General features: G+C 37.3%; 3 protein-coding genes across 3 annotated transcripts; all 3 read left to right on the forward strand.

Moving 5' to 3' along the window:
• Positions 1–593: 593 nt before the first annotated feature.
• Positions 594–3,775, forward strand: LOC118028677 (disease resistance protein RPM1). The gene has a single exon (XM_035032364.2). It carries the CDS (start codon positions 725–727, stop codon positions 3,560–3,562), a length of 2,838 nt encoding a protein of 945 aa, XP_034888255.1. The 5' UTR covers positions 594–724; the 3' UTR covers positions 3,563–3,775.
• A 5,967-nt stretch (positions 3,776–9,742) lies between these two features.
• LOC118028676 (disease resistance protein RPM1) lies at positions 9,743–12,993 on the forward strand. The gene has a single exon (XM_035032363.2). It carries the CDS (start codon positions 10,066–10,068, stop codon positions 12,904–12,906), a length of 2,841 nt encoding a protein of 946 aa, XP_034888254.1. The 5' UTR covers positions 9,743–10,065; the 3' UTR covers positions 12,907–12,993.
• A 1,983-nt stretch (positions 12,994–14,976) lies between these two features.
• Positions 14,977–18,837, forward strand: LOC118028674 (disease resistance protein RPM1). The gene has a single exon (XM_035032362.2). The coding sequence runs from the start codon at positions 15,675–15,677 to the stop codon at positions 18,519–18,521; it is 2,847 nt and encodes a 948-aa protein (XP_034888253.1). The 5' UTR covers positions 14,977–15,674; the 3' UTR covers positions 18,522–18,837.
• The last annotated feature ends 3,062 nt before the right edge of the window (positions 18,838–21,899 follow it).

Here is a 21,899-nt window from a genome sequence, read left to right on the forward strand (position 1 = left end):
TAGGATGCCTCATCATTCATGAAAACGATCCTTGGAATTTTAATTTTGACAGCAGCCCATGAAGTTTTCCACGAAAGAGAAAAGTAGCTGCTTGGAACTTTCAGCGAGTGAGAGATCATCAATCATTTAACTCTCCAGCGCAAGTAATTTAAGCTCTCTGGACTCTAATTGGTAGAAATGGCCTTATACTTTTGAGGCTGGCATAACTTTAAGCCAAATTGGAGAATTTCATGGAATTTACAATTTTTGGAAGAGACAATAAAAAACTACAGATCTATATTGCTGCTTACGAAAATTCTGCGTAAACTATGCTCCCAAGCAAATAAGTGGCTGGATGGTGCGTGGATAACAGATCACCACGGATCTTGAATATTCCCTATGACCAAACTATATAAGGCCAAAAGTTGGAGTCTCAGAATCACAGTTCAAAACAACCTTTCTCTTCAAGGTCCATTCCTTGAAGGGACAAAAAAAACACAACCAAGCCTGACATTTAACCTGAACCCTGAACAAAACCAGCTGCTTCTAAATTCTTAGTGTCCTGACACATACAACAAAAATTCCCATATCCAGCCTTCTTTTAAGAAATACCCATTCCTGTCACCAATGTAATGCATATATTAGAATAGCACTTCGGATACAGTTAATTTTCTGACAAACAGAACCAACTCTATCTTGGAACCAAGCAGCTCTCGAACTTCTAGCTATTTAAGCGAGGGATAAAATGGCTGAAGGTTCAGTGAACTTGCTCCTCTCGAAGCTTGCTCAAATTCTCGAAGAAGAGGGCCAGCTTTTGACAGGGGTTCGGACAGAAGCTGAGTATATCTGTGATGAACTGGAGTTCATGAAAGCCTTTTTAAGAGTTGCTGATGCCATGGAAGAGAGGGACCCGAGGCTTGAAGTGTTGGTCAAGAAAGTCAGAGATATTGCTTATGAGACGGAAGATGCTCTTGATGATTTCAAGCTGCGTCTTACACATGATCGTGGACACAGATTCTTTGCTCCTCTCCTAAGAAGTTTCGACTACTCTGTGAATTTAAGAGCTCGCCATCAAATAGCTTCAAGAATCCGAGCCATCAAATCCAGAGTAATAGGCATCTCAGAAGCACACCGGAGATACCTGATCAGAAATAATATAATGGGGCAAGGCTCAACCTTCAGCAGCATTTCAAGGCTGGAATCTCAAGGGGATGGCCTTCTGCTCGAAGAAGCTGATCTGGTGGGCATTGAAAAACCCAAAAGGCAGTTGATCGAGTGGCTTTTGGAAAGAAAATCAGGACGGGAGGTGGTTTCCGTGGTTGGCATGGGAGGGCTGGGGAAGTCAACCTTGGTGAAAAAAGTCTACGATGATCCAGATGTGAAGAAACAATTCAAGTTCCGAGCTTGGATCACCGTTTCTCAATCTTTCAAGAAAGAGGAACTCCTAAAAGACATCATTCAACAACTCTTTCGTGTTCACAGAAAACCAGGTCCTAAAGGTGTGGATAGCATGGACTATGACAAGCTAAGGACAGTGATCAATAAATTTCTGCAACAGAAGAAGTACCTGATTGTCTTGGATGATGTATGGCACACGAGTGCCTGGGGTGCTTTCCAACATGCCTTGCCAAACAACAACTGTGGCAGCCGAATTATGGTCACAACTCGTAATACTGAAGTTGCCTCTACCGCATGCATGGATTTCCCTGACAGAGTATTTCCTTTGGACCCGTTATCTCAAGAAGAATCTTGGATTTTGTTCTGCAAAAAGATATTTCAGAGCAATACTTGCCCTCCACATTTGAAGAATGTTTCAGAAACAATTCTTGGTAGATGTGAGGGATTGCCACTTGCAATTGTCTCAATCAGTGGTGTCTTGGCAGCAAAAGACAAGAATAAAATAGACGAATGGGAAATGGTCCATCGTAGCCTTGGTGCTGGATTTGAAAACAACGACACACTGATGAGTACGAGAAAAATACTGTCACTGAGTTACAGTGAGTTGCCTTACTACCTCAAATCTTGCTTGCTGTATTTCAGCATCTTCCCCGCAGGAAATCCAATAGAGCGGATGAAACTTATTCGGCTATGGATAGCTGAAGGATTTGCGGAAGGAAAGGAAGGAATGACATTAGAGGAAGTTGCAGACGACTACCTGAATGAGCTCATAAAAAGAAGCTTGGTTCGTGTGGTAGAGGCAACCAGTGTTGGACGCGTCAAAACATGCCGCATCCATGACCTTCTGCGAGAGATTATGATTACAAAGGCGAAAGACCAGGACTTTGTAGCAATAGTCAAGGAAGAAGGCATGATGTGGTCTGAAAAAGTCCGTCGCGTGTCAATACATAAAGCCGTGCCAAGTATACAACGAAGACATGTTGCCTCTCGACTTCGTTCAGTGCTCATATTTTGGGGGGCAGATTCTTGTCCTGATTCTCCTGCGCCTATTTTGTCGTTTGGTCACCTGAGGTTGCTTAATGTGTTAGATCTGGAAGGAGCACCTCTGAAGGAATTCCCCAGCAAAGTTTCCAGCCTCTTCCTCTTAAAGTATCTAAGTTTGAGGAACACCAATGTCAATTCCATTCCACGCTCTATCAGCAAGCTTCTGAATCTGGAAACGTTGGATCTAAAACAAACTCAAGTCTCTGAATTGCCTGTTGAGATTCTGAAGCTCAGAAAACTTCGCCACCTTTTGGTGTATCGTTATGATATTGATTCTGATGACAGGATTCACACCAAATATGGTTTCCAACCACCACCTCAAATCGGAAGTCTACAATCCTTACAAAAACTCTGCTTTGTAGAGGCAAATCAAGGCCGTGATCTTCTGCTGGAACTGGGAAGGTTGAACCAGTTGAGACGGTTAGGGATTGTAAAGTTCAGGAAGGAACATGGGAAGGATCTATGCTCTTCTGTTACAAAGCTGACGGACCTTCGTGCCTTATCTATTACTTCAGTCACAGACAGTGAATTCATTGATTTGGAGTACTTATCAAATCCTCCTCGATTTCTTCAGCGATTGTACCTGACAGGACCGTTACAGAGTTTACCAAAGTGGTTGCATTCTTTGGATAGCTTGGTCAAGTTGGTTTTAAAATGGAGTCGGTTAAGTGATGATCCACTGCTATCTCTTCAGCATCTACCCAATCTAGTACACCTCCAGCTTGTACAGGTTTACGATGGGGAGATGCTGTGTTTCCAAGCTAAGGGATTTCAACGGCTCAAGTTCCTGGGCATAAATAAATTAGAGAGTCTCCGAGTGATAACTGTTCAACAAGGAGCAATGCCTTGTCTTGAAAAGCTGATCGTCCAAAGCTGCAAGGAATTGAAAAGGGTGCCATCAGGTATTGAACACCTGACCACGATAAAGGTATTGGAATTTTTCAATATGCCAAAAGAACTCATCATGACGTTGCAACCCTGTGAAGAGAATGGAGATTATTTGAAGGTTGCACATGTTCCAGATGTTTACTCTACCTACTGGAACAACGGTATATTGGATAACTTCGCTTTATTAACCAAAGAGGATGGAAGTCCTGCCCTGCCTAGCCCTAGCGGTAGCAGGCGCGACTATATTTGGTAAAAACATGTTTTTATCTGTTATAAAGTATTTTTAATTTATCTATGTGATTGTAAATTATTCATGAATAAACTTATCTCTTATTTTGTCTTCCTTCCCTTCGTTCGCTGTTGTTTTCTCTTAATTTGGTGTACGGTGTGCTGTGTAAACTGTGAATATTTCTCGTTAATATTCAAATAATCTGTGTCGATGGAGGAGTGTGGAGTTAGGGTTGATTTTTCTACAAGGCTACCATATATCATATAAAAAACAAAATTTGATTTTTTTGATATATTTTATTCTTCCTATAGCTTTATATATTGGCTATTACAGTCTTAACAAAAACATTTTTAAATTGAGTTGGTGCTTGATTTTGCAAGTTTTTTTTTTTTTATAACATAATTAAATAAAATTATTAAAATCAATATAATTTATAACCTGAGTTAAAGGAAATTGAATTCAATTTAAAATGTCATTGTCTAAGTAACGTTGAATAATATAAGCAAAGTAGACACGAAAGCTTGAGGACAATAATCCTATAGGTAGCAGCAAAAATCTCTCTTTTTTTTTCTCTTAACAAAGAAGCAACTAAACATAGGTCTAGCCAAATTGATAAATAGGTAACAGGATGCCTGGTCATGACCGGGGCTTGTAGGAAAGCGAAAGAGAGAGCTGCCATCTGCAAAAAAGCGATTCTTTAGGGGAGGGCTCTTGAGTTTCATGCTTTATGCTTGTTGGGCGACGATTATAAGATAAGTCTCAAGTTTGAATAGTAGTGTCCACAAAAAAAACCTTTTTTTTTAATTAATATAGGTGTCCGGGACAGTTTGTACGCATCTCAACTAATCTTACAGATTTTAAAATTAATAACCATGTAAATCTCCAGTAACCTTGAGATTTGTGAGAGTTGAACTAATGACCTTTAAAAAACAAAATTAGAGCCTAACCAATTGAGCTACACTCTTTAAGATTAACAAAAAAAACTCTTGAGGCCATGGGTTGCAGTGACTTAAGGGCCTGTTTGGAATTGTGGTAGAGATTGTAGTTTAAAGTATTTTTTATATAGAAATGCATCAAAATAATATTTTTTTTATTTTTAAAATCAGCACATCAAAATAATCTAAATAAATAAAAATTAATAATTTTTAGCAATTTTTTTTTTTAGAAAGAATGTGATTTTAACAGCGTTTCTAAACGTACCCTTAATCTTATGGGTCAGAGTGATAATATATCTATACACATACAAGTTGCTGTAAAAAATCAACAATAACACGGGTTATGTACGATTAATACGTATTACTACTACATGCCATGAAAGTTCAAAATTACTTTTTATGACTAATATCCCCTGAAAAATTAGAGTTGCATAGATAATTATTTAATCGTAATTAAGGAGACATTGGTTATTAATAACTTGTGAAATTAACCGTAAATCTGAAAGATGTCATCCGCTGGTAAGATCAAACTATTATCATCAAATGGTAACATACTACAGGTATTTCCTAAACTACACCGATTACATTCAGTTTACATGGAGTCAGCTGTTTATGTAGTTCACATGCCTTGAGGAGGGGCATTCTTTATCAAAACCTTAAGTTAGCATCAATCCAATGTTATTTTTCTTCAATTATTGATTAATTGGCACAAGTGGTCCAGTTTGAGGGCAGCCTGTTCGAGATTAAAGGCGGCATGTTTCTGATATTCACATCCAAGGACAGCATGCGATATTCAATATCGAGCTCTTTGAATACTTTGATCATTTCTTCTAGGAGAAGATTTCTCCTGGCCCATCATCCTGTGCGTGACCCAAAGTGAGATCTTCATTTTGTTCATGTCCTCAACGTCTGTCACGACCACCATTGAATTTTGATGCCAGTGGTTACTGCTGGGCAATTCCAACAATTGAGATTAGTCGATCTTTATTTCCAGAGAAAGCATGAACGGATTTGTTATCTCATAACCTCAACCTAAACTGCTTGGTAAGTTTGGCAATATTCAAATGGCGATGACAAATCCGTCTGTCCTGTAATTTCGCAATAAGTGGATCTTGGTAATAGCAGAGTTCATCATTCGTTGTTAATACTTGTTAATGCTCGACATTGTCTTGGTGCTGATGAGTGGTGACAAGGATGTTTCCATGGTCAGAATGTAACACCTGGTTATTGATTAGTGAACAGAGTGCCACATCAATGACGAGGTAGCCATCAGCTTGCAGGTTTGTTTTTTTTCTTAAAAGAATCTTACTTGCTGATGAGGACAAAAAGGAGGTTGTAGCTTGTTTGAGTGGATGTGTTGTCATATCTGCAATTTCCTTGAAGAAATACTGAACTTTTCAACCTCGCGAACGGAACTATTCAGGTGGTATTTCAGGGAAAGTAAGTCCTTGGAAAAGGTTATGAGTTATCTCGGATTCACCCAACTAGTTTTGCAGGTCATGTAAGTGACTGAAAAAATGGCTTGGTTAATCAGGTTTTACTACATCAACATGTTGTTTGGCTCGGCTCGACTAGAAATCTGGTTTGAGTCGGGCTTTGAGTTCCAGGTTTCTTGGTTCAGGCTCTAGGTCATGAGTTTTCCAAGTCAACGGTTGAGTTTTCCAAGCTGTAAAGATAAAAAAAAGGTACTATAAATAGAAAAAAAAAAGCTTTTGCAAAGTAGTAATTCTAGGAGCCGCACGGCCGCACCCTCCGCCTTTTGAGACACAATCACATAGACAATCAGACGCCGTCTTTCAATCTTCATTCTTTAATTTCCACTCTAGATCTAATATCCTAGGCTTCCAGCAACACCCAAAAGCCTTAGCCACAACCAATTCTTTTGGTCTATCTACATTCTAGGAAATTCATACGCTCCATGAACGGAGCAAAGAGTAGAGTCTTGGTCAGAGCAAGCCGCCCCATTCTAATCCATTTAGCCTTGTCATGGCTGGTCATGATTAGAATTCAAACAGTAGGTAGAGGTTAAGGCGTGTCAAACAAGTGAAGTGAGCCGAGGAAAGACAATAAAGGTTTGACTTTGTTCGGGTGGGTGAAAGCCCTGGGTTGCATAGAGAAAGGATAATAGAGCAATCTTTCTAAGAGCATCTCCAATGCAAAAAGTCAAATTAAAAAGCTAAATTGATAAAATAACTTTTTGAAAAGTAGAAATATAGCTTTTTTGATTATGTGCATTCCAATGGTAAAAAGCTAATTAAAAAAGCCATTTATATTTTAATATATTTCATGTTAAATTCATTTTTATATAATTATGTAACTAATTTAGATATTTTATATATAATATAATTATGATGTTATTAATTATATAATTAATATTAGTAATTTATAAAAATAATATAAAATTTAATGAAATAATATGAAAGTTAAAAGATATAATTTAAAATTAAACTTAAAATTTATTTATATGAATATTTTTAATTTTCAGTTTTATATATTACTATTAAAATTTTAATTTTTTAAAAGTAAATTCAAATTCATGCTTTGAAAAAATAACCGCCACCATTTAATTTTTAAATTTGAGAGAAGGATGAGGCACAATACAAAAATTTAAAACTACAAGTTTTTCCTTCATGTATTTATAGAAAAAAATTTCTATATTTAAAAAAAAAAAAAAAAAAAAGCAGAGCTGCTGGCCAACGGAATAGCCGTTGGCCATTTCGACCATTTCTACAGTTAAATGTAGAAATGGCTATTGAAAGCATAAATAGACATTTTGGCTTTCCATTTAGCATGCCGGTTGGAATATAAATAGTGAAGAAGGAGTAGGCAAATGAGGTTTGGCTTTCCATTTGCCTGCTCCGTTGAAGCTGCCCTAAGCACTCCTTTTCAGTTCAAAAAGCTAAAAAAAAAAAAAAAAACAATATAGGTCTTTTTATTTTTTCATATAAAAAATTGTACCGAACAGAAACCGGTTGGTTGAAATTAGTTTTGCTTGTTTTTTTTTTAAAAAATTTTTAATTTTGATTATTTTTATTTATAAAAATGGAATCGAAAATGATTATACCTGCACATGACCGATTATTGCTGCTTCTCTTTAGGTAAATTGAAAACTAATGTAGACAAAATGGAAAATTTACCTACAATAAAATTATTAAAGACCGCCATCTACGTGCCCAAAATTTTAAAGAGAGATTGTTTATAGCAATTAATATATCTATAACCTGAAAGGGGCTGGTCTAGTGGATATCAGCTTCTGCTTTCTCCAAGTCTCAAGTTTAAATACTCGTGTCAACCAAAAAAGAGTTATAAAAGATGTTTGAGAGTGAGGTTGTGATTGTTTTTTTAAATGTTTTTTTGTTCAGAAATACATTAAAATAATATTTTTTAAAATTATTTTTGATATCATTACATTAAAATGATTTAAAAACACTAAACAAATATTAATTTGAAGCAATTAAAAGATAACATAAAAAATAAAATTTTTTAAAACATTTTTGAAATAAAAAAATAAACGGACATTAAAGTCTAATGATTGAAACCTGACCACGTCTCCAAAAAAAAAAAAATTAATATATTCATACACATACAAGTTTCTGTAAAAATCAACAATAACGGGATTATGTACTTGATGATTAACATGTATCACTACTACATGCCATGAAGTTCAAAATTAATTTTTATGGCTAATATCCCCTGGAAAATTAGAGTTGCAAAGATAATTATTTCATCGTAATTAAGGAGACATTGGTTATTAATAACTTGTCAAATTAACCGTGAATCTGAAAGATGTCATCCGCCGGTAAGATCAAACTATTATCATCAAAACACTTGAGGGTCTAGCCCATTGGTCAACAGCAAAGCTTGTCTTTGTGAAGGTCATGGGTTCGATCCTCAAGAGTACCAGCCTGTCACCCCCGCAGTGCCTTACCTGCCTACTGGGCTTGCAGGATGTTCAGTGGACCCGGGGAATAGTCGTGGTGCGCGTAAGCTGGCCCGGACACCCCGGGTTACCAAAAAAAAAAAAAAAACAAAAAAAACAAAAAACTATTATCATCAAATGGTAACATACTACTGGGCAATTCCAACAATTGAGATTAGTGGATCTTTATTTCCAGAGAAAGCATGAACGGATTTGTTATCTCATAACCTAAACCTAAACTGCTTGGTAAGTTTGGCAATATTCAAATGGCGATGACAAGGATGTTTGTCCTGTAGTTTCGCAATAAGTGGAACCTGGTAATAGCAGAGTTCATCATTTGTTGTTAATACTTGTTAGTACTCGACATTGTCTTGGTGGTGATGAGTGATGACAAGGATGTTTCCATGGTCAGAATGTAACACCTGGTTATTGATGAGTGAACAGAGTGCCATATCAATGACAAGGTAACCATCAGCTTACAGGTTTTTTTTCTTAAAAAAAGAATATTGTTATTTGTAGCTTTCGAGAGCTTCAATTTATATTTAAAAATCTTACTTGCTGATATGGAGAAAAAGGACGTTGTAGCTTGTTTGAGTGGATGTGTTGTCATATCTGCAATTTCCTTGAAGAAATACTGAACTTTTCAACCTCGCGAACGGAACCATTCAGGTTGTATTTCAGGAAAATTAAGTCCTTGGAAAAGGTTACGAGTTATCTCGGATTGACCCTGCTAGTTTTGCAGGTCATGTAAGTCACTGAAAACATGGCTGGGTTAATCAGGTTTTACTACCTCAACATCTTATTTGGCTCGGCTCGGCTAGAAAACTGGTTTGAGTCGGGCTTTGAGTCTGAAGTTTCTCGATTCAAGTATCAGGTCATGAGTTTTTCAAGTAAAATACATGGTTTTTTCATCCCTTTCTAATAAAAAAGGAAAAGAAAACAAATTAGGCTTCGTAGGTGCCTCATCATTCATGAAAATGACCCTTGGAATTTTAATTTTGACACCAGCCCGTGAAGTTTTCCACGAAAGAGAAAAGTAGCTGCTTGGAACTTTCAGCGAGTGAGAGATCATCAATCATTTAACTCTCCTGCGCAAGTAATTTAAGCTCTCTGGACTCTAATTGGTAGAAATGGCCTTATACTTTTGAGGCTGGCATAACTTTAAGCCAAATTGGAGAATTTCATGGAATTTACATTTTTTGGAAGAGACAATAAAAAACTACAGATCTATATTCCTGCTTACGAAAATTCTGCGTAAACTATGCTCCCAAGCAAATAAGTGACTGGATGGTGCGTGGATAACAGATCACCACGGATCTTGAATATTCCCTATGACCAAACTATATAAGGCCAAAGTTGGAGTCTCAGAATCACAGTTCAAAACAACCTTCTCTTCAAGGTCCATTCCTTGAAGGGACAAAAAAACACAACCAAGCCTGACATTTAACCTGAACCCTGAACAAAACCAGATGCTTCTAAATTCTTAGTGTCCTGACACATACAACAACAATCCCATCTCCAGCCTTCTTTTAAGAAATACCCATTCCTGTCACAAATCTGATGCATATATTAGAATAGCACTTCGGATACAGTTAATTTTCTGACAAACAGAACCACCTCTATCTTGTAACCAAGCAGATCCCGTACTTCTAGCTATTTAAGCAAGGGATAAAATGGCTGAAGGTTCAGTGAACTTGCTCCTCTCGAAGCTTGCTCAAATTCTCGAAGAAGAGGGCCAGCTTTTGACAGGGATTCGGACAGAAGCTGAGTATATCAGTGACGAACTGGAGTTCATGAAAGCCTTTTTAAGAGTTGCTGATGCCATGGAAGAGAGGGACCCGAGGCTTGAAGTGTTGGTCAAGAAAGTGAGAGATATTGCTTATGAGACGGAAGATGCTCTTGATGATTTCAAGCTGCGTCTTACACGTGATCGTGGACAGAGATTCTTTGCTCCTCTCCTAAGAGGTTTCGACTACTCTGTGAATTTAAGAGCTCGCCATCAAATAGCTTCAAGAATCCGAGCCATCAAATCCAGAGTAATAGGCATCTCAGAAGCACACCGGAGATACCTGATCAGAAATAATATAATGGGGCAAGGCTCAACCTTCAGCAGCATTTCAAGGCTGGAATCTCAAGGGGATGGCCTTCTGCTCGAAGAAGCTGATTTGGTGGGCATTGAAAAACCTAAAAGGCAGTTGATCGAGTGGCTTTTGGAAAGAAAATCAGGACGTGAGGTGGTTTCTGTGGTTGGGATGGGAGGGTTGGGGAAGTCAACCTTGGTGAAAAAAGTCTACGATGATCCAGATGTGAAGAAACAATTCAAGTTCCGAGCTTGGATCACCGTTTCTCAATCTTTCAAGAAAGAGGAACTCCTAAAAGACATTATTCAACAACTCTTTCGTGTTCACAAAAAACCAGGTCCTAAAGGTGTGGATAGCATGGACTATGACAAGCTAAGGACAGTGATCAATAAATTTCTGCAACAGAAGAAGTACCTGATTGTCTTGGATGATGTATGGCACACAAGTGCCTGGGGTGCTTTCCAACATGCCTTGCCAAACAGCAACTGTGGCAGCCGAATTATGGTCACAACTCGTAATACTGAAGTTGCCTCTACCGCATGCATGGATTTCCCTGACAGAGTATTTCCTTTAGACCCATTATCTCACGAAGAATCTTGGATTTTGTTCTGCAAAAAGATATTTCAGAAAAATACTTGCCCTCCACATTTGAAGAGTGTTTCAGAAACAATTCTTGGTAGATGTGAGGGATTGCCACTTGCAATTGTCTCAATCAGTGGTGTCTTGGCAGCAAAAGACAAGAACAAAATAGACGAATGGGAAATGGTCCATCGTAGCCTTGGTGCTGGATTTGAAAGCAACGACACCCTGATGAGTACGAGAAAAATACTGTCACTGAGTTACAGTGATTTGCCTTACTACCTCAAATCTTGCTTGCTGTATTTCAGCATCTTCCCCGCAGGAAATCCAATAGAGCGGATGAAACTTATTCGGCTATGGATAGCTGAAGGATTTGTGGAAGGAAAGGAAGGAATGACATTAGAGGAAGTTGCAGACGACTACCTGAATGAGCTCATAAAAAGAAGCTTGGTTCGTGTGGTAGAGGCAACCAGTGATGGACGCGTCAAAACATGCCGCATCCATGACCTTCTGCGCGAGATTATGATTACGAAGGCGAAAGACCAGGACTTTGTAGCAATAGTCAAGGAAGAAGGCATGATGTGGTCTGAAAAAGTCCGTCGTGTGTCAATACATAAAGCCGTGCCAAGTATACAACGAAGACATGTTGCCTCTCGACTTCGTTCAGTGCTCATATTTTGGGGGGCAGATTCTTTTCCTGATTCTCCTGCGCCTAGTTTGTCGTTTGGTCACCTGAGGTTGCTTAATGTGCTAGATCTGGAAGGAGCACCTCTGAAGGAATTCCCCAGCAAAGTTTCCAGCCTCTTCCTCTTGAAGTATCTAAGTTTGAGGAACACCAATGTCAATTCCATTCCAAGCTCCATTAGCAAGCTTCTGAATCTGGAAACGTTGGATCTAAAACAAACTCAAATCTCTGGATTGCCTGTTGGGATTCTGAAGCTCAGAAAGCTTCGCCACCTTTTGGTGTATCGTTATGAAATTGATTCTGATGACAGGATTCACACCAAATATGGTTTCCAACCACCACCTCAAATCGGACGTCTACAATCCTTACAAAAACTCTGCTTTGTAGATGCAAATCAAGGCGGTGATCTTCTGCTGGAACTGGGAAGGTTGAACCAGTTGAGACGGTTAGGCATTGTAAAGTTCAGGAAGGAACATGGGAAGGATCTATGCTCTTCTGTTACAAAGCTGACGGACCTTCGTGCCTTATCTATTACTTCAATCACAGACAGTGAATTCATTGATGTGGAGTACTTATCAAATCCTCCTCGATTTCTTCAGCGATTGTACCTGACAGGACGGTTACATAGTTTACCAGAGTGGTTGCATTCTTTGGATAGCTTGGTCGTGTTGGTTTTAAAATGGAGTCGGTTAAGTGATGATCCACTGCTATCTCTTCAGCATCTGCCCAATCTAGTACACCTCGAGCTTGTACAGGTTTACGATGGGGAGATGCTGTGTTTCCAAGCTAAGGGATTTCAACGGCTCAAGTTCCTGGGCATAAATAAATTAGAGAGTCTCAGAGTGATAACTGTTCAACAAGGAGCAATGCCTTGTCTTGAAAAGCTGATCGTCCAAAGCTGCAAGGAAATGAAAAGGGTGCCGTCAGGTATTGAACACCTGACCACACTAAAGGTATTGGAATTTTTCAATATGCCAAAAGAACTCATCATGACATTGCAACCCTGTGAAGAGAATGGAGATTATTTGAAGGTTGCACATGTTCCAGATGTTTACTCTACCTACTGGAACAACGGTATATTGGATAACTTCACTTTATTAACCAAAGAGGATGGAAGTCCTGCCCAGTCTAGCCCTAGCGGTAGCAGGCGCGACCATATTTGGAAATAACATGTTTTTATCTGTTATAAAGTATTTTTAATTTATCTATGTGATTGTAAATTATTCATGAATAAACTTATCTCTTATTTTGTCTTCCTTCCCTTCGTTCTCTGTTGTTTTCTCTTAATTTGGTGTACGGTGTGCTTTGTAAACTGTGAATATTTCTCGTTAATATTCAAATAATCTGTGTCGATGGAGGAGCGTGGAGTTAGGGTTGATTTTTCTACAAGGCTACTGTATATCATATAAAAAGCTTTCTGACTTCAGCTTTTGAAATAGTCTTTGCCAAGCTTTTTATAGCATACTAAGAGCATCTCGCAGCCTATTTAAGAGTCAATAATATAATTTTTTAATAGTATAATTATAGTTTTTTTCTATATAGGCAATTTGATGGTAAAAATACTCATTTATAAGAGTCAATTCTATTTAAATATATTTAATATTATTGATTGTAACGAAGTCGTACAACTCCAGTCAAAACCCTTCTTTTATATAAAAGTATATTAAACAAAATTTTAGCATTTTTGACCGATATATAAAAATAGTTCTTCAATATAAAATTGTTATTTTGCCTATTCAATATAGCTTTTTTTTGTTAGAAAATATTATAAATCATAACTTAAAACCTTATTGAACAAGCTGAAGTTATTGAATGAAATGATTTTTTGATATGATATCATATAAAAATTATCTTTTTTTTTTTTCATTTAGCACATCCTTTGAGATGCCCTAATAAAGAAGCTCATGGGCTAACGAGGATCCCTGACTTTAAGATGAGAAACAACAGCCAGCATGGTACAAATCAACAAGAGTTGCAACTAATTGCCCCCTTCCCTTCTCTTAAGGGACTAATGTTTCTTGTTTCAATTTGTATCCAACACTTAAAGCTTGTCATTAGGATTTATACATATAAAATCTACATGTAAGATTGCATTAGTGAAAGTTCTGCTAAGTATGACAACAATAACATAAAAATCATAATATAAAAAAAGGCATAAAAGATTTAATAAGCAAAGAGGATTGAAGACATAAACTCTAAATTCATAATTTTATTTTTTAAAAAATAAAGTTTATTGAGGCTGTCTCCTTAAAAGGTTTACATGACCTTTTAATAGGTCAAAAAAACCCAACCTCTTTAAAAATAACTAGAAACCTAAAAGGATAAAAGAAATAAACAAAAAAAAAAGAATTAAAATACAGAATCTGAAAAAAATATATAGAAAAAATCCAAGTGACTTATATACAAGAATCGATATTTAATCCAACAGTTTAATTTTTTTTTTTTGGATTAGGACTTAATTGTCATATATGTAAGTACTTATCACGTAAGGAAGCTTGTGCATGAGCCAAGGTGAATCATCAGCTGCATATCTCTCCAACTCGATAAAAATGTTATTGTGTAATCTCATAGATTTCCCCCATATGATCACGTCTCAAGATTTTTCGGGGATGATTGTAAATTACTCAGTTGCTTAACAAGAAGTTTTCTTGAAATAGCTTCGAAGACTCTGCAGAAACTTCACTATAATTCTTTAGTGGTTTGCCTTCTCCTTAAATGGTCAGTGCTGCAAACGCTGTCTAATTTCCTAGCGTTCTTTAACTAGTAGTCTGCCTTCTCCTTAAAAGGTTAATTAGTGCTGCTGTGTAATTTCCTGGCGTTATTTAACTAGTAGTTTGCCTTCTCCTTCAGAGAAAAGGTTAATGCTGACTAGCTGCGGCGCATGGTTATCCAAAATGATGTTTGAGAAGTCAAATTCACAGGGTTTACTGTGTGTTTTTATTCTTTTATTTGCCCTTTTCTTTTCTAAGAAAAAGTTAGTATAACCTGATGACTCAAATGCCGAAGATGGATCCAAAGCTTGCCACGGAGAGAGACAGAGACCCAGAATTAACAAAATCTTGATCTTGTCCTTGTTCTGTATTTTTATTTTTTTTACTCTCGAAAGGATTTGAATCTGACTTGAGTGCTTGCCTAAACAAAGAAAAGAAAAGGTATTTTAATTCTTACTTGAAGATTCCTTTTACACGTGATTCTGTGCAGTACGTATAAGAAGAGGACACTTGTAAAGCCTCTGGTAATTTGAGATAACATTGTCACTGCCTGAAAGCAAGCTCTTTCAGCAGCGTCAGCATAAATTAGCCCAGTTTGGGTTTGCTATTATTTTATAGATATACGCTAAAGCCGATTATAAAATCTTCATGTCCGGCGTCAGATTGTTTGTCTTGGTCAAGTTTTACATTAATTTTAAAGCTGCCAAAGTGGCAACCATCCAGAAGACAAGGCCACCTCAGTTCATCACATTCAGGATTCAGCAAAACGGACTTAAGAACCCAGGAGCATCTGATAACAGCAGGGTCTTAAATTTCTGAGAAGAAAATAGCAAATTGTTCATTTCTTCGCTGAAACTATATGGGTAAAAAGAAAACTAATTTCACGAACCTTTTGGAGCTATTGAAATACCGGTATGACTGAAGAGAAGTTACCTAGAGCTTGCAAATAGTGAACTTTAGACAACAAGTACAGAAGAACCTTGCTGATGGTTATTTGGAGTGTCCTACACTTTCTAGAAAAGATCTCATTGGTTACTAACAAATTATATTCATAAAGGAAGTGCTCGTCCAGATTTAATATATATATGTATGTATGTATGTATAAACACTAAGTAAATAGAGAGTGGACCCTCAGAAACACAAACCAACTCCAACTCTGAACACCCATATTAAACTCCCTAAAGTTTCAGAATCACTTGCTGGAAAACTAAAAAGTAAAACCACCCATGTCTGAAGGCGTGGTAACCTTTTTACTCACGAAGCTTGCAGACTTCCTCGTAGAAAGGGGAAAAAACCTGGCAGGAGTCGAGTGTGAAGTTGAGTATATCAGTGATGAACTAGAGTTCATGACAGCCTTCCTAAGACTTGGAGATACGATGGAAGACAGTGATCCTGTGTTAAAATGTTTGGTCAAGAAAGTGAGAGATGCAGCTTATGACACGGAGGATGCTCTTGATAATTTCAGCCTATCCCATGTTAGTGATCGTGGGCACGGTATTTTTTCCTGTTTCAGGAAAATTTCTCGCTCTATCAAGGATAGAAGAGCTCGGCGACGAATTGCTTCGAAAATCCAAAGCATCAAATCTCGAGTCATCAGTGTCTCAGAGTCACATCGGAGATACTGCAACAAGAATAATATAATGATTCAAGGATCAAGCTCCAACAGCATCCCTAGGCTAGAATGTCAAAGGGATGCCCTTTTAATAGAAGAAGCTGATCTGGTGGGCATTGAAAAACCCAAACAGCAATTGATTGAGTGGCTTCTTGGAAGCAAAACAGGACGTGAAGTGATTTCTGTGGTCGGTATGGGAGGCTTGGGAAAATCAACTTTGGTGAAAAGGGTCTATGACGATTCAAACGTGAAGAAACACTTCAAGTTCCGTGCTTGGGTAACTGTGTCTCAATCTTTTAAGAGAGAAGACCTCTTAAAAGACATGATTCAACAACTCTTCCGTGTCCATAGAAAACCAGATCCAAAAGGTGTGGACAGCATGGACTACAATAAGCTAAGAAGTGTCATCCATGAATTCCTTCAACAGAAGAAATACCTGATAGTCTTGGATGATGTGTGGCACCCAAGTGCTTGGCATGCTTTCCAGCATGCGTTGCCAAACACCATCTGTGGCAGCCGAATATTGGTCACCACACGCAACACTGAAGTTGCCTCTACCTCATGCATGGATTCCCCTGACAAAGTCTACGCTTTAAATCCGTTGTCTCGCGAAGAATCACGGACTTTGTTCTATAAGAAGATATTTCAGAATAATACTTGCCCTCCGCATTTGAAGAGTGTTTCAGAAACAATTCTGGATAGATGTGAGGGCTTGCCGCTTGCAATTGTGGCAATTAGTGGTGTTCTGGCAACAAAGGACAAGAGCAGAATAGACGAGTGGGAAATGGTGCATCGTAGCCTTGGTGCTGGATTGGAAGAAAATGACATGCTGATGAGTGCAAGAAAAATACTGTCTCTCAGTTACAACGATTTGCCTTACTATCTTAAATCTTGTTTGTTGTATTTCAGCATCTTCCCTGTGGGTAACCGAATCAAGCGTATGACGCTTATTCGATTGTGGATAGCTGAAGGATTTGTCAGAGGCAAACAAGGAATGACAGTAGAGGAAGTAGCACAAGACTACCTGAATGAGCTCATGAAGAGAAGCTTGGTTCAAGTGGTGAAGACGACCACTGATGGACGGGTCAAAACATGCCGCATCCATGACCTCCTGCGCGAGATTATGATTGCAATGGCAAAAGACCAGGACTTTGCAGTAATCGCCAGGGAAGAAGGCATTACATGGCCAGAAAAGGTTCGCCGTGTGTCGATCCATAACGCCATGCCAAAAAAACAACGAAGACAGGTTGCCTCTCGACTTCGTTCGTTGCTTACATTCTGGGTGGCAGATTGTAATTATGAGTCTCCTGCACGCAAATTGTTTTCTGGTCGTCTCAGGCTGCTTCATGTGTTGGATCTGGAAGGCGCACCTCTAAAGGAATTTCCCAAGGAAATTGTCAGTCTCTTCCTCTTAAAATACTTAAGTTTGAGGAATACCAAAGTGAATTTTATTCCGAGTACTATTAGCCAGCTTAAGAATCTTGAGACGTTGGATATGAAACGTGCTCTAGTCTCTGAACTGCCTGCTGAGATTCGGAAGCTCCAGAAACTTTGTTACCTCTTGGTGTATCGTTTTGAAATGGATTCTGATGACCGGATCTCCACCAAATACGGTTTCAAGGCCCCGGGTCAAATTGGACGTCTGCAATCCTTACAAAAGCTTTGCTTCGTAGAGGCAAATCAGGGAAGGAATCTTATGTTCGAACTGGGAAGACTGAAACAGTTGAGAAAGTTAGGAATTCTAAAGTTGAAGAAAAAACATGGGAAGGCTCTCTGCTCTTCTGTTGAAAGGCTGACGAATCTCCGTGCCTTGTCTGCTACTTCTATCACAGAAAACGAGATCATTGATCTGGACTACGTAGCATCGCCTCCTCAATATCTTCAACGATTGTACTTGGGAGGACGTATGGAGAAGCTTCCAGACTGGATATCTTCACTGGACAGCTTGGTCAGGTTGGTTTTAAAATGGAGTCAGTTGAATGACGACCCACTTCTATCTCTTCAACATTTACCCAACCTTGTACATCTTGAATTAGTACAGGTTTACAATGGAGAGCTCTTGTGTTTTCAAGCCAAGGGATTTCAGCGACTCAAGTTCTTGGGGTTAAATAAACTAGAAAGGCTCAGGATGATAACTGTAGAGGAGGGAGCAATGCCCTGTCTAGAAAAGCTGATAGTCCAGAGCTGCAAATCACTGCGGAGGGTGCCATCAGGCATTGAGCACTTGAGCACGCTGAAAGTACTGGAATTCTTCGACATGCCAAAAGAACTAGCCATGACTCTGCATCCTAATGGAGAAGATGGAGATTACTTGAAGGTTGCACATGTTCCTGATGTCTACTCCACCTTCTGGAATAATGGTAATTGGGATATCTTCTCTTCACTGGGTGCCAAATTAGAAGACAAACACTCTCCCCAGCTTACTCCTAGAATTATCAAACGCAATTATACTTGGAAATAATGTGTGATTACTATTTACTCATCAAATACTGTCTGGTCTCTATCGATCAATGTATATATATAAATCATGAACAAGCTTATGTTCATGTTCCATCTCTCTTGCTCTCCAGTATCTTCTTTGGTGCGCCGTGTAATCAGTTGTCTTGACGCTTAACTGATCATGCTCCCTCGGAAAGGGGATCGAGCGTCGAAAGTGTGAATAATTGCATATCGCAGATTCAATTCCTACCTGGTGTTGATCAAGATTCAAGTGGATTTTCTTCAACAACGGCTGGGCAAACTACCAGGATGAACCAGCAATGGTTCTTTATTGATAATAATAGATTAATAGTAATAATTAAAAAGAAAACTAAAACCTCTTTGAAAAGTGCTTTAGCTCTGCACTCTTTTCACTGTTCATTGGAATGTGTTTTCGTTTCTCTACCCAGAAAATTTTAACATGGGCTTACAAGGGCATTCAAATTTGCGTGGTTCAATTGTTATTATCAAACTAAACGGAAATAAATAAATATTTTCTTATCTATAATAAAAAGAATTAGAAAGAAAAAGAACCCTAAAGTACAGAAATTTGAGAGTCAATTAACAAAAACTTAAACCCCATGGGAAATGTACAGTAAAAATATCTTGATTCGTTTAGAATACTAAAATTGATGTTTTGCCCAACTAAAAAACTAAGTTATCTATCTATTAGATCTTTTCACATAGACCACTAATCATTTTACAACTGATTAGGGATAACTTGATTTTTTCAAAAAAAAAATTAATTATTTTTTTCAAAAAATTATTTAAGTTAGGTCTAGAAATTTTTTCTATATTTTATTTTTTTATAATAGTAAAATCACTTGATTATCTTTATAATTAAAATTTCTATAACTTGCTATTAATGGCTTATTTTTTACTTTTATTTAGGTTTTTTTTAATTATTATATGATTTTAAAGACAATTTTATAATTTGATATATATACAAAAAATAATATTTATCCACCAGTTTTGAAGTAAAGGCAATATTTAACTAATTAAACAAAGCTTTCTTTGTGGTTTGAATTAAGAAAAACCCTGAAAGTGATTTTGTATTTCGAAGTATATTTTTAAAAAAATAATTTTTTTTATTTTTTTACTTTAAATTAATATTTTTTTTGATATTTTTTAAATCATTTTGATGTGCTAATTTTAAAATTAATTTTTTTTTAAAAAAAATATTTTAATATATTTATAAATAAATAACACTTTAAAAAATAATAATAAACACACTATCAAACAAATCCTTAATTTCCCTTTCTTTTAAACGAGAAGATAAATAAGAAATTATAGATATTGCATTAAAGATTCCTAGTAATTGTGCATGATGTGGATTTTTGTCGGTAGGATTGTGGAGCAAGTTACTAGCTGAAAGCAAGCAGCGTCAGCATAAATGAGGCTCACTTGGAGAAGGCTATTTTGTTAGGTAGCTTGAATGATGCTTTTCCACCTGTATAAACACAGGTTCTGAAGGTTTTTTTAGAAGCTGGATTGTGCTCCTAGTTCATGAACTCCTGTAAAATAAGTTATTTATGAGAATAAAAAATCATTTGATGCTTAAAGTTAGTAAATCATATATAAAAAATAATATACAATAAAGAATGAGACTATAGGAGAGTATATGTTGTGATTGTTATGTGTACTCAATTTTTTTTTTTTTTTTTTTAAATTAATATTTTTTAGGTGTATTTAAATTATTTTGATATGTTGATGTCAAAAATAATTTTTTTAAAAAAATTTATTTTAAAAAATAATTATAATTACATTGTATGCTTTATCTCCCTCCCTTGTGCCTCGGTACAGTCTGACTAACACATGATATTTTCTTCCAACAAGATGGTAAATTTTCATTTTCTTAACAGGAATTGCAGGGAAAGAAAGGAAAATTAGTTTCATGAATTTCTTGGAACCATTAAATAATTAGTTTACAATGCGTGCCTGAGCAGTGAGCCTTTCATACCTGAAAAGTAAGAGGATTTGCCTTTTCAGATAAGAACTAATGTGCTACTTGGCAGATTGACGACAGGATCGATAGAATTTCACAGAGCTTGCAAATAATAGAACGACGTAGACAACAACTACAGAATATCTTTGCTGATGTTGATTTGGATTGGCGTACACTCTCAAGCAAAGAACTCGTTGACCGGAAAAATATTATATTCATAAAGGAAGAGCTCATACTTGTATCCATGCGGTGGCATTATACAAGGAGAGAGCGGACTCTCAAGAATCACAGAACAGCCACCACTTCAAACACCAATGTTACGCTCCCTGAAGTTACTGAACCATTTCCTGGAACAATGAAAGAGCCATGTCTGAAGGGTTTGTGACCTTCTTGCACGCGAAGCTTGGAGACTTCCTCCGAGAGAGGGGGGAACAATTGGAAACAGTGAAGAATGAAGCTGAGCATGTTAGTGATGAACTTGCGTTCAATATGAAAACCTTCCTGAGACTTGCAGATGCAATGGAGGAAAGTGATTCTGCACTCAAATTGCTGGTCAAGAATGTAAGATATATAGCACCGAGGCTTGTAGCTCATCGGTCCTGACAAGGGTTTTCTTGCCTATACATTCTGGGTTCGAGCCTTAGCATGTATACCTGTCATCCCCGCGGTATCTTATTTGTCTATTGGGCTTACAGGATGTTCAGTGAGTTCAAAAATTAATCGTGGTGCGTGTAATTTGGCCCGGACATCCCGGGTTATAAAAAATAAAATGTAAGAGATATAGCTTATGACACAGAGGACGCACTTGATGAATTGATCAGGCTATGCCTTGCCAATGATAATGGGCATGGAGTTTTTTCCTGCTTCGGGAAAATTTGTCGCTCTGTCAAGGATGCTAGAGTTCGGCGTCGAGTTGCTTCAAAAATTCAAGGCATCAAATCCAGAGTCACATCGGAGACAGAGACACCCTTCTACTCGAAGAAGCTGATCAAAAAGCAAAAAGCAGAGCGATTGAGCGGCTTCTTGGGACCAAATCTGGAAGTGAAGTGGTTTTAGTGGTGGGCATAGAAGGATTAGGGGAAACGACCTTGGTTAAAAGGATCTACGATGATCCAGACTTTTGAAAAAATCTAACAATTAAAAAGTAGGAGGACGAAAGTTAATTTTCAGGAAATTTTTGAAAGAAAGCCACCTAGTTTCATCATTCTTTTAACTTTGATCCCCTAACTTTTAATTATATCCTTCATTGATAAATTGAAAGTACTGAATTATATCCTTCATTGATAAATTGAAAGTACTGAATCTTCAATTTGATTACCAAAAAAATATTATTTTATTGCATTTACAATAAAAAAACTTTTAAAAACAACTATTACCACGATATCAAATCCTATTTAGTGCTTTGTTAGAGTGTGT

This window comes from Populus alba, chromosome 3, assembly GCF_005239225.2.
Source record: "Populus alba chromosome 3, ASM523922v2, whole genome shotgun sequence".
NCBI lineage: Eukaryota > Viridiplantae > Streptophyta > Magnoliopsida > Malpighiales > Salicaceae > Populus > Populus alba.